Source organism: Sciurus vulgaris, assembly GCF_902686455.1.
Source record: "Sciurus vulgaris genome assembly, chromosome: 7".
Classification (NCBI taxonomy): Eukaryota; Metazoa; Chordata; class Mammalia; order Rodentia; family Sciuridae; genus Sciurus; species Sciurus vulgaris.
In genome coordinates this window covers 48,903,511-48,916,831 of record NC_136467.1, presented here as the reverse complement: position 1 = coordinate 48,916,831, position 13,321 = coordinate 48,903,511, and the positions used below count along the sequence as shown (strand labels likewise).

Here is a 13,321-nt window from a genome sequence, read left to right as displayed (position 1 = left end):
CTTTCCTTTTGGCACATACTGTCTTTTAAAATCACAGTGTGTTCAAATGGTTTGCTCTTTAGTTAGAATTACAGTCATGTGTTTGTGAAAGTTTCTGTCGAGCAATAATTTTGGTATATTTATGGAAGTGTTCATTAACATGAAACAGAGGCAATGTCTTATTTTATAGTTACCACAAACAAAATGTTTCAGATGTTTTGTTTGTTTGTTTTTTCCTTGTGACGCTGGAGGTCAAACCCAGCACCTCACTCATGCTAGGCAGGTACTATACCAGAGAGCTGTACTGCCATTTCAAAATGTATCAGTTGTAAAGTAATTTGTAGTTTTGTTGTATACAAATGTCTAGTATTCTTTGTTTAGATAAGACACTGTTAATGTTTCCAAGGAAACAAGGGCTATAGAAGTGTATTTTTTTAATGTAATATTTATTTGCTTTCTGGTTAAAAACTTCGTCATAAAAATGACTTACAAATTGGAATTGGAACCTACCTAATTCATCTCTCCTGTAGTGACTTGCTGCTCTTTTACATTTAGATTCAGGCTCACTGCATTCTGAAATAACCAGATTCTAGGGCCTTAGAGCTTCAGGTTTCTTGGCTCCATTGATACCATAGTATATATATTTGTATGCATAATGTATGTACATAGTAAATATTTTCATGGAAGAGTTCTCTCTCTAAAATTACATTGAGTAAAGGAGACCTTTATGAATCTATTGTTTTCTAAAGCATAAATCCTTATCTTAGAATCCAGTGATACTATAATTGCCAGCATTTTCCACTATGCTTAGAAACAGAATTATTGTATTTGTTTACATATGGAACTTTTTTTTTTTTTTTATTTTAGCAGAACAGTGATCAAAAAACATTTGATTTTTGGAAGGATATAGTTGCTGGTATACAACACAATTTTAAAATGTCAGCTTTCAAGGGTAAGTAACAAAGAGAGGCTTCCTGATAGATGTTTGTTAAACACTGTGTGTCTGTGGAATTAGACAGAAGTCACCTCTTTTGCTGTGTTCCTTAGTGAGGATTTAATTTGATCTTAAATATTGCTGTGAAGTTAGTTCTGGTTTTAAAAGGTTCTTTTATTCATGTCTGTTACATGGTCCTAACTGCCAGTATTTTAAGTTATCTTTCACATGCCTACCAGTAGAATTGTTCCGTGGGTTCTCTAGAACTAAAATCCAGTTTTGTGTTTCCTGACTTGGGAGTGAGGGTTAGTGACACCAGTAACGCTTATAGTGCGTAGATGCCTGCCTCTGTATGCATTTTGCCTGCCAATGGAAATTCCATTCTTGTTGCTTAAGGAACAGTAGTGGTTGGCCCAGAATTGGGGACAGAGTTATTGCCACCCTTGAGCCTAGGGTTTTATGTTTTCATTTGCACATTTGCTCAGGTTACACAAAGACTAATTCTAAGGAATAAGTAGATGCCTTCATTCCAGTGACTAGAAACTGACTGCCTTGATTCAACTAGTGGGCTGATGGATATTCAAGAACAGTATTTTTCATCTTAGAAAAGTGTTGCCTTTGGATTGACATTAAAAAATTGCTTGCTTGCCTTTCAATGTAAATCAAGCCATCAAAATAAGTTTAAGTATTATGACTAAAGAACATTGCCAAGGCAGTAAATAGTAATTGCAGAATATTTGTTCAAATTACATATTTTTATGCCACCTGCTACTTTGCCTCCCAGAAAAGAACTGCTACCCTGGGGTGAGGTTCTCACTTTTCTGTGCCCACTCATTAGCCTTTAACCCTGGCTCTTAGGCTGCATGTGGCTTTGTGGGTGCCTCTTCTAAGTCCACACTGAGTTCTGGGTGTGTGTAATGCCCATCCTCAATAGGGGGACATAAATGATAATAACCATAAAAGCCGCACACCACTTTATTGTTTTTCTCTTCGTTAACTTTGTAAAATGAAAAGCCTTAAAAGCATGGATGAAAATAGCAAATTATCACTTTCAAGTAAATTCAGCATTAAAATCTATTGATGTTATTTTATTGCTTTGTAAATGAGTAGATTAAACATTTTGTGCTTTAGTAAGTGAGGCACAGCTTAAAAGTTTTAAACAATAATATAAAAATACAGTACAGAGCATAAATAAATAATGTCTTTTTCATTTCTAACAGACTTTGAAATGCTTGACATTAATTATAATTTCACCAGAATGAGAAGTACAAGGTTCATATGCTAATGTTCTTTAAACCCACAGAATGATATTACATAAGACTCAGTAAGGAATCAAATCAAATTAATCACTTGTGTAAAATAAATAAGTCAGACACCTGTTGTCCCAGGTTGTACCGGGTATTTAGAAAGCTTTTCTGCAATCCCCCAAAAGTTTGAAAAGTTTATAACTAAAGCACCTTCATTTTAGATTCATTTTAACATAATATTTTGATTTCTTATGAGAGCTTCAAAAAAGCATATATGCACCTGTATATTTGAATCAATCTTAATGAAAGGGGCCATATAAGCCTTGTATTAATGCACCATCTGAAACTCCTTAGGGTATACAGTGTCTTGAATTTCATTATTCAAGTATTTAAGTTCTGTTCAGTTATGTGATACCTCCTGAATGTTTCCTAAAAGTTCTCTTATTAGTTATTAGAAAAAAGCTTATTTTAAAAAGAAATGCTAAGTTTCTGAAACCAAATTTTAATGTAATTTAGAAGCTTATTTCTGGGTGTTTGTGTTTGGAATAATTTTCTTAACTTAGCAGAAATTTTTAAACATTGAAGGATTTCACAGAAAATCTCTAAGAGCCTTAGTATTGCTGACTAGAAATTCAAGAGGGTCTTCACATATTTACCTTTGCTGCTCGCTTTTACTGGGGGAAAATTTATAGGCCTAAAAGTTCAAATACGTATTTTGGAAAATTAAAATTATTTTCAGCCTACCTCTGTATGCATTTTGTGGGTGGGATGGAGCTGGGAAATACCTTTCCAAGCAGAAGATTTAGATTTACTCCCTGGGAATGTGCTCACATGGGAGCCACTAAGAATCCTGAGAAGGAGGAGTGGACATACTCAGAGGAGTACAGGCCATTGGACTCGGCATTAGGCAGCTGGAGCCACACCTGGTCATTTTCTGTGAGATCGATTATGGCGCTCCCTGAAGCCTGATCCAGGTAGCCTTTGGTATACTCATCGTAGGTGTACATTATGGGGGTGCCATTCTTATACAGGCCTACCCAAACATGAGTCCCTTTTACATGTACATGGTAGGAGAAATAGTATATTCCTGGTATCCTACAGGTAAAGATTCCAGTTCTCGGGTCATAATGCTGTTGCCTGTTATACAAAATCTTGTCAAATGGGATGGGAGCGCCTATTGCTGGGTAAGCTTTGGAGAGAATAACAGTAAAAGCAGACACAGGCATTCCTGTCACTCCCTGGTTAGCACTAACAAGAGGCATCCCAGAAAGACTGGGCCTTTGTCCTGCCTTTATAAAGCCCTCAGGCATGGCTGCTTGGCCTGGGGGGCCTGGGGGGCCTGGAGGCCCTGGGAGACCAGGCTCTCCATCATGGCCTCTTGGACCTGGAGGCCCTGGTGGTCCAGTGGGTCCATTGAGGCCCTTAGCAGCTATGCCAGCTGGACCAGGAGGACCTGGATTTCCAGGGTCACCTTTAGATCCTGGGAATCCTGGGATACCTGGTGGCCCAATGGGGCCTCTGGTACCTGGTATTCCAGGGGCACCTCTTGGCCCAGGCTCACCATTGTGTCCAGGCACTCCCTTAGCTCCTGCTGGGCCTACAGGGCCTGGAAGACCGGGCGGTCCTACCACTCCAGGGTCACCTTTTGAGCCTGGTAACCCTGGATTACCCTTGGGACCATTGAGACCTGGTTCTCCTGGATACCCTGGTTTTCCATCTAAGCCAGGAGAACCCCTTGTTCCTCTGGCTCCAGGTTGTCCTGCAGGCCCAACTGGCCCTGTCTCACCCTTAGGGCCTGGGAGACCATGGTTGCCTGGGATGCCTTTTGGTCCTTGGGGTCCCATATTTCCTGGGGGTCCAGGCAGACCTGGCTCCCCAGGATGACCTGCTGGCCCTTGTTCCCCTTTGGCACCTGGACCCCCTGGAAGGCCAGCAGGTCCTCTTTGTCCCTTCAGGCCAGGTAAACCAGGTTTCCCAAAGCCTGGAACCCCTGGTGGCCCAGCTATTCCTGGAGCCCCAGGGTGACCTTTTGACCCTGGAATCCCTGCCTGACCTGGAGCCCCAGCGGCTCCTGGCTTTCCAATGCCTTCTGGTCCTCGTTCCCCAGGAGGACCTTGGGGACCTGGTGGGCCTGTCAGACCCCTTTCTCCTGGAAATCCCCGATCACCTTTGATGCCTGGCTGTCCTGGAAACCCATTTTCACCTCTTTTTCCCACTCCAGGAGGGCCAGGTGGTCCCATGGGACCATGAGGGCCTGGAAGGCCCCTCTCACCTGGGCGGCCAGGAGCACCATAACCTGTTTCTCCTTTCTGTCCATTCATACCAGGGACTCCTGGCACACCCTTTTCTCCAGGAAAGCCCCTGGGTCCTGGGGCACCTACAGGTCCCTGTTGTCCAGGTTTTCCTGACACTGAAATTCCAGCTGGGCCAGGGATTCCAGGAGTCCCTGGCGGTCCCCGTGGTCCTGGTAAACCAGCTGGTCCAACATCTCCTTTTGGTCCATATGGTCCTCTCTCCCCTGGTTTTCCTGGGAGTCCTGGCGCACCTGGTTTCCCGGTAGCCGATGGTCCTGGTGGTCCTGGCAACCCTGGCTCTCCTTGGAGTCCAGGACTTCCATAGCCTGGTTTTCCTGGTGGTCCAGAAGGACCTGGGTGCCCTCGAGGTCCTGCAGGGCCTGGTGGACCTGGAATACCTTGCTCACCTCTTACTGGTACACCTAAAAGACACACCAATAGATATATCATCCAGAGAGGGGACTGGTTAGTAACATTAAATAAAGATGATCACTGTTTTTCAAAATATCAATCAAGACAGGGCAGTGCAGGGCCATTCATTCCAAACCAGTCTTAAATAAGTCTGGATGATTTATTTTATAGTGTTTGAAAAATACTGCTAGAGAAAGAGAGTTTTACAACACCATGGCTACCATGGTACTTTCTTTACATCCTGATGATCTATGAAAATAACTTGACATTCAAGAATTCTTCTAGAATAAGAGTAAAGTAGAAAATTCATCACATTTGTTTTGGAAAGCTCATCTACTTAAGTAAGAAAAAAAAGATATTTGACAGAAAAGGAAGAGAAAGACAAGTGGAGAGAAATTTTTAGGAACTATAACAGTTTTCCTTCACAAAAGCTATCCTGTAAGACATAAATGAGTTAAGTGAAATTCTAATTTACATCTGCCATGTCCTGCCGAATATTTTAGGCTTACGTTGATTTTTTTTTTTTTTTTTAACTTCAGGATATATTGTGAGTTTTTATTCTTTTACTTATTGACTTAAAATTGAAACAAAGAATTAGTTAATCAGATATAATGTGTGAATATATAAAATAGGATTAATGTTTAAATGCAAATTAATGTTGTTTTATTTTTTAATGCTATGGGTTTGTTTAACTGAACTACTTCTGATGTGCTAAACTTAAACTCAGTAATCACTTATTCAGTGACGTGAAAAGTGCTAAGCAAAATGGAGGGAAATGTATGAAAGCACAGGCTATGTCCTATAGGGGATTCAGTCCCAGAGTAAAATGAGTGACTACATGACAAAAGCTTAAGAGGGTCCGGGCTGTTTTGGTCACTCAAAGGAGAGTTGTAACAGGGCACTGCAGGCATTAGTATATAACATTAGGAAAGTGTTACCATGTTAGTCTTTTGATAATAATCATCATAAGCGTCTACATAAAATATTCTTATTTCTCAGGGAAATTCTTAGCAAAGATGACATAAAGTTGCATATGATTTTTAATGTTTACTTTAGAATTTACGTTAAAATCATTTTCTTCTTAATACATTTTCAGAAACATAGAATGCTTACTTATACTATTTAGATTCTTAGGCTGTTGAAAAACTGGTCATAGTAATGTTGATTTAGTGATGTAACAGTAGTTGGATAGGTTGCTTAAATCCTGAACATCTGTTATAGCCTGACTTTTTTTTTTTTTTTTCTTGGCAATGCAGAGTATCAAACCCAGGGCCTCATGCATGCTAGGCAAGTACTCTACCAATGAGCTAAGTCCCTACCCTATAGCTGTGACTTTTGAGCTACATTTGTTAAAAAAAAAAAAAAAAAAAACCAATGGACTTAAATCCTAAATCTTTAACAGCTTAAAAACTCAAAAAGTAGTCTAAAGAGAATTATTATCAAATGAATTGAAATGAATTGTAATTTGCCTTTGAAAACATTTTTGAGAATTAATTCCCTTGAATTATTAGCTGTCAGTACACCAATGTATTAAAATTGAAAAAAAACTCTCATATTAATTGACAGGCATGTAAGAAATAGTCAGCCAATAGTAGTTACTAATGTTATTCTCTTAGGTAGAGATGTAGAGATGTTCCTGAGATTGGAAACACATTTGACATACATAAAATATAGAACAAATCATTGAACTAGATATGCTGAAATAGGAAGATATTTTAGATTTAGGAACCTTGTATTTATAGTAATTAGTTATATTTCAGTTTTAGACATTCAAATATATAGCTTTTCCCATGAACTTTCAGAAAATTATAACAGAAAAAAGACACAGTGAGAAATTAATTTATGGAGGAGATTTCCATATAGTAACACATGTCTCATTGACTTTAGTACATGTTCATGTTGAATCTGAATATATAACTGGATTCAGTATATTACAAGTAGAATAGGTGAGAAAGTAAGGGATTCCTTAATGACTTGTAATAAAATAGAATTTTTAAATATAAACTATATTAGATAGGGGTTTGCTTCAGAATCTGGCTGTAAGGATTTTGTTCATACTGAAATAATTGTCTTTGTCTGACTAGAAAGCTGTTGTACTGCTAAAAGAGGTAAAACATATCTTATTGAAAATTATTTTATTGGGTGCCTTTTGAGGCCAGAACTCCAATAACAGGGTGGTCATCTTGGAATGTTGCCCTAATTGTTCTAACCCTCTCAGTGCAAGAAAAAATTGATTTTTGTTGAATTTTTGGAGGACAGCCCCTGTTTGTAGTTCGCCAGCTGAAAAAAAAAAAAACGAGATTAGGGTGGCACCATCCTTAAGGATGGTTACAACCTACTAATAAGTTTCTTAAATGTCCACAAACTGAAATAGTGGTTGATTGTGTCAGAATGTGTTACCTGCATCTGCCTAGCAGCTGTGGAGTCCTCTGCAGCATGATTTAGTGTGTTTTGACAGTGCTCTTTTAGCTGAACACATGTGCCTAGGAATTGCATAGGAACTCTGAATTTCTGTTACCAACTTACCGTTTTCTTGTTATGCATTAATGCCTGCCAGTGGATGATGATGTGTTTGATTTTCTGTCTTACATTACCAAGAAGAGACTAAGGTGTATTTAATGATTAAAGGAACTTCTGAAATTCTTATTTAATAAGCTATTTTCATATGTTCTACAAAAATAGCCTGGATGTTAGAGGACATTAAGGTGAGATGATAGAAATAGATTTAACTTTGTATAAGTGGTGCATTTTATTTTTAATTCAAGATTGCTTATTATGACTTTGATAAGGTACTTAAAAGTCTGAATTTGTGACCAGAGAGTACTGACCCACTGTTGGATGTCGTAGCATTTCATATCACATTTGTTGCTTCAAGTGAGGTAAAAGCACGTTCCTTGTCTCTTACTCTTTCTTTTCTTTCTCTTATTTTATTTATATTTCAGTACATTCAATAATATCTTTTGTGCTTCTATTTTTAAATGTTAGGCTGCCTTTCATGAAATACTGTTTCATCTTCTTAACAATACCATCTTACAAATTTCATTTGCTTAAATTGGTTGTTCCCTAAAATATTTTGTTTAAGGTTTATTACAGATGGCCTTAGCTTTATTTACAGGAAAGAGTATATAACTAAAATTTTTAAAATTTATGGAAAGGGAATCTGAAGCCCACAGTCAGTTTATATTGATGCTTTCTAGGCAGTTTGTATTAGATGCTGTTAAGTGGAATTAGTGAGGATAAGGCCTTGTCATTGCTCTTTGAGGATTTCAGTGCTCTTCACAGTAGCAGAGAAAGCCATGTAGATGAGGAGTAGATTCAAGAGGAAAGTTAAAACTTATCTAAGGCCATGCCACTAGAGTAGTAGTAGTAGAAGTGGAAATAGAAGTACTACTAGTAGTTTATTAGTAGTATAGGAATAGTGAAACATAAGACATCTGACAGGAGTTAACCCTCTTGATAACCTTCACAGCACCCCTTAGAGATTGCTGCTTGTTATTTTACAAATGAGGAAACAAAGGCACAGGGAGGAAAAATAACTTACCTCAGGTCACACAGCTAGTACTGTGCATTTAACCACTAAACTATATGGGATATATAAATAGCTCTGAGGATTGCTACTTCATTTGCCTATTTGACTTATTGAGACTCAGTTTTGTGTATATTTGTAGACTAGCTGAATGTGTTTTAGCAGTAAATGTGTAAGTATTTAGGTATATTAGCCTTCTATTCTCTGTGTACAATTATTTAAATATTTTAAATTTAACTACTTTTGGTTGAATTAATATATTTGGATTATGGATAGTTATTTGTATAAAAGCCTCATTAGAGGGGGAAAAAACTCCATATATTAAAATTCCTTAGTATTCGTCAGTTAAATCTATTATGTTTATAGTATAAGGAGTATTGTTCTACATCCACAAATCATTTTGTTGTGATTTGGACTAATTTAAAAATTTTCAATACCAGAGTTGAAAACATTTTGTTAAAGATATCGTTGTCAAAGACATTATCATTAAGACTGTAGAAAGCAACAACCAACTGGTTAATAGAGCAAAATATGCAATTCAGTTTACCTTTACTCTTTATGGTGTAAGGAATGAAGAACTGGGTCTTGGTGTTGGATGGTGGGCCTTTTATGCCTGTGGGTGTTTGGTATCGCTCAGCATAAAACACTCCATGAACCAAATTCAAGGACATTAGCAGCAAAAGGGTTATTGGGGGCAGCATATTCTCAGTGGATTCTGGAACACAGAAAAGGATTATTTCATGTAGCTTTGTATTGATTGACCTGTTTCATTTTTCTGATATTGCACAGTTGAATTCTTTATTTAACTAACTGCTTTTTAATCCAACCCTTTATATTTTCAATATATGCCATAAATTAATGAGAAATATTTTTTTAATTTTGTGAATATATATCTTAGTTATTTTGGGATGCTACATTCCAGTAATCAAGTAAAAATAAAGTGATTTACAAATAAACACAAATCATCATTAAATGACTGTATTAAGTAATTCTGGATCTTAAACATATCCTAAAGTTCTACTAGTTTCTAAATACATTGAAATTCAGATTAGGCCAAGTTTGTACAATATGGTTTTATTAGGATTATTTTATATAGACTGATACAAATAAACCTTTCTGAGTACATTTTAGTAGAAAGCCATTTTTAAAAATAATGCACAAGAATCCCAAAGAGTTAACTTACTGAAGTTTCTTTTCAAGCAAGCTGAAGTGGAGTTCTATAGTGACCCTCAGTCCATAGACTTACCTGGGTGCTGGGAGTTCCTGGACTTAGTGTCTTGTGGCTTTCTGAAGCCTCCTCTGCCCAGGTAGGCAGTGCAGAAGATGCCCTCTCTGCAGCTGCCCTTAGGTATTTATACAGTCTTCTCCTCACTGCTTGAGGTTACCCTGAGCTTAAGCCCCTCCCCTCAGAGGTGGGAAGCACTAATTATGGTGGAAAGTTCTATTGGGCAGACATATAAAATCAGGTTGACCTCTATTTTTCCTTGTTTTCTTATTGAAAAATACACTCTTTGTCTTAAATATATATTAATAGTTTTAACCATACACCATTCTTTCTGTAATTTTATTTTAGAAATTTTTGCTCCAATGTTAGCTCATGTTGGAATGATGATTTCCCCTTATTATTTTTGAAAAACACATTCTTGTGTTGTTCGGTTGAAAATATTTGGTAATATATAAAAATAGGGGAAGAACTCTTGAAGCAGCATGTGGATTTAAACCATCATCTAAATTCTTCAATTATTATATAAAGCCACCAATGTGTCCATTAATGTCCCTAAAATTTTTATGAACACAGCTTAGCCCAATTCTTATATATTTATGGACTTGAGAGAAAAAAACAAAATGGTGAGATGTGGGTAGGCTGTTTGGCATTTCAGAATTTTAGTGTAAGTCTTCAGAAGCTAGTAAAAGAAATTTAAAGTGAGAGCATTAAATATTTTGAATTTATACATATTAAATATTTTTAAATTTTCAGACAAATGCAAGACATCTGTGAATTTGCTAGTAGAGTTAGCAACATATTCTTCCTAAAGAATTTAGATTCTTTATTTCCAATACTATACTTTGTTCTGAATATGGCCTGAAATACTCTTGCTTAAATTTGGATTTTACTTTAGAGTTGGCATAGAGTTTGCAAAAGCCCTTAACTTGATAATCTCATTATGTTTATTTACATAGGGCTGCTGTGTTCGTTTCAAAAGTGAAAAAATTCCTCAAACTTTGCTTTTAGGTTTTTAAAAATACTCTTGGCTTACATTGCAATTTCCTTCAGGGATCTTGTATCATCCCAATTAAAAACATTTTTCCCCCAAAGGTGGAAATAAACATCATCATTGTCAATTTTAGTAGTTAGTATTCTCTTTAACAATATTAGAGACTCTTAGATCAGTTTTCAGGATCCTACAAAATCTAATAAAGACAGGAAGTTCAGAGACCAAATTTTGTATCTTATTTAATTCCATCATTTTGGATCTAAATCCAGTCAACTTTACAGATGAATGAGATGAGAAGAAAAATTCCATACACAGAATAGATACATCATTTTTGTATCTCCCTAAAATTAAAGTAGTATGTTTCAGGATTAATCAGTAATTAAAGTAATTGACCCATGATTGAAATAATGGTTTTTCCTGTTCCTTTTCCTCAACCCTCCCCTGCAGGGAATTTCCTGTGTGTATTTAAATAAAGCCTGTATACAGTACCTTGCAAAAAAATGTAAATGTAAAACTCATTCTCAGTGTCCTGTCTCTTCTCACTTTAACATTTTGCTGATTGCCACATTAAAAAAACCAACATTGCCATATATGTCTTTGTGTAATACTCAAATATACATAAAATGTGGCTTTTATATCAGTTTAGATTATTGGCAGTTGGAGAGTTTATTCTAATCAGTCTCATCATTTGGCAATTATATATGGAATAGCTTTTAATTATATGAACTTGGCTCCATCTGTAAGAGACTGTAAAAGACAAGTGAAAGAAAACAGCTGCCTTCCATTTCTTTATGGTCTATTTGGACAAGATTTGAAAAAGTAGAGATTATAAGGTGCTCTTCAGATCTAGGCTGAAGAATTCATTTTGAAAGGAATTATTAGAAATATGTTTATTTTTTAGTGTTTTGTGTGTATATATGATTAAGTGCGTGCATGTGCGCGCACACACATATACACTCACTACATACCACTAGATATCATTCCTGTGAACATTTAAACGATGAATCCTGAGCCCTACATACCTAGTGTTTTGCACCTGTGTAGACCATTTGTTCATCTGTGGTACTCTATTTTCAGAACTTTTCACCTTGACTTTTCTAGGTGTCTTTCTCTTCATCAACACAAATAGAAGTTTGAACTAGGTAGCATCTAAGCTCCTTTCAGATTTAAAATTGGATTATTCTTGTTCGCAAGTATTTGTTCCCCGTGGTCATATGGTAGACTTGGCTCTCTTTTGTACTTTAGATTTGCAAAAACAACAAAAAAAAATTCATACTCCGTGGTTGTATGTCTTTGGGATATGTAAATATATATGGATATTTGTCATTCTATATTCCCCTTTAGCTTTGGGAAATGTGGTGTCTTCATTGGTAAGCCTTGGATGTTCAACCCTTTTTACAAATAGTGTATTTATTTCAGCACACAGAATCTGACTACTGTTTGCTTTGTTAGTCACATAAGAAGCACTTCTTGTGCAAAACAGATTGTAGAATCAGAGTATTTGCTAGCCACACCCCACCCAATTGTGTATTTAAAACTATTTTTATTCTGTTTGTTTACTTGAAGCTGTAAGAAGTGACTAGTCTGTGGCTTTATGAAGGAAACCCATTCCATTGAAAGAGAGTCCTGCTTTGTAAAACCAGTTTCTGAGTGATTTTTTTAATCAGCTACGAATGATATTTTGCACATCTAGGATTTACCTACTATTAAGTTTGTCTATTCGTTTGCACATCGCTGACCAAATATTTCTTGAGTACCTCCTTAAGTGTCAGGAATTGAGGTAAATATTGGATGAATAGTGCATGTCCTCTACCCTTAAGGTGTTTACACAGTGTTCTCAGCCTCTTTTTCCCATTCTTGCAGTCCTAAGGAGTATGACGTATTTTGTTCATTGTGATACAATTTACTCTTTGGGTTTCATTAAGATAGTGGTGATTCAGAAACTCAGTTTTGCTAGAACTCCTCAGGTGGTCACAATCCACTCCTAATGTTGGAATGCTGATATGATATTATTGCCAGCTTACTAATATTAGTTATTTTCCTTTTTGTTGTTTGTGCTCATTTTTTTTTAACTTTATTATAGGAAATTTTGGTGTTACCTACAAGTGGGGAGAATGTATCCAATGAATGCCTATGTACCAGTCAGCCTTCTGTTCATTACCTCTCAAATTTTGAAACTAATTCCACATGTTGTACCAGTTCATCATTGGATATTTCAATATAGTTCTCCAGAAGCTAAGAAGGCCTTTTCTTTTTTTTTTTTTTTTTGATATTTTGATGTTATTTTTTTTTTTTTTATTGTAACCAAATGGGATACATGTTGTTTCTCTGTTTGTACATGGCATAAAGGCATACCATTTGTGTAATCATAAATTTACATAGAGTAATGTTGTTTGACATTTGTTGTTCTGTTATTTTTTCCCTTCCCCCCACCCCTCCCACCCCTCTTTTCCTTCTATACAGAGCTTCCTTCCTTCATACTTGCCCTCCTCCCTAACCCTAACTCTAACCCTAACACTAACCCTTCCCTCCCGCCATCATGTGTCATCATCCACTTATTAGCGATATCATTCTTCCTTTGGCTTTTTGAGATTGGCTTATCTCACTTAGCATGATATTCTCCAATTTCATCCATTTGTCTGCAAATGCCATAATTTATCATTCTTTATGGCTGAGTAATATTCCATTGTATAAATATACCACAGCTTCTTTAT

At 36.5% G+C, this 13,321-nt stretch overlaps 2 protein-coding genes across 5 annotated transcripts in view; one reads left to right on the top strand and one right to left on the bottom strand.

Moving 5' to 3' along the window:
* The window catches only part of NT5DC1 (5'-nucleotidase domain containing 1), a 128,287-nt gene that overhangs the window by 14,392 nt on the left and 100,574 nt on the right, over positions 1–13,321 (top strand). For 2 of the 3 annotated variants that reach the window (XR_013764908.1, XM_079146288.1), the window contains exon 6: positions 847–931. Coding sequence is in view for 2 of the 3 variants with exons in the window: in XM_079146288.1 (XP_079002414.1) it covers positions 847–931 (85 nt within the window). In the remaining variant the exon portion in view is untranslated. The remainder of the gene's footprint in view (positions 1–846; positions 932–13,321) is intronic. The other variant, XM_079146289.1, reaches the window with a different exon arrangement.
* The window catches only part of COL10A1 (collagen type X alpha 1 chain), a 44,130-nt gene continuing 31,746 nt past the window's right edge, over positions 938–13,321 (bottom strand). Inside the window, exons 2-3 of one of the 2 annotated variants that reach the window (XM_079146281.1) lie at positions 8,939–9,106; positions 938–4,876 (exon numbers count right to left, since the gene is read on the bottom strand). In XM_079146281.1, the coding sequence (XP_079002407.1) occupies positions 2,988–4,876; positions 8,939–9,092 (2,043 nt within the window). In that variant the 5' untranslated portion in view covers positions 9,093–9,106 and the 3' untranslated portion in view covers positions 938–2,987. Of the gene's footprint in view, positions 4,877–8,938; positions 12,168–13,321 lie in introns of those variants that run through there. The other variant, XM_079146280.1, reaches the window with a different exon arrangement.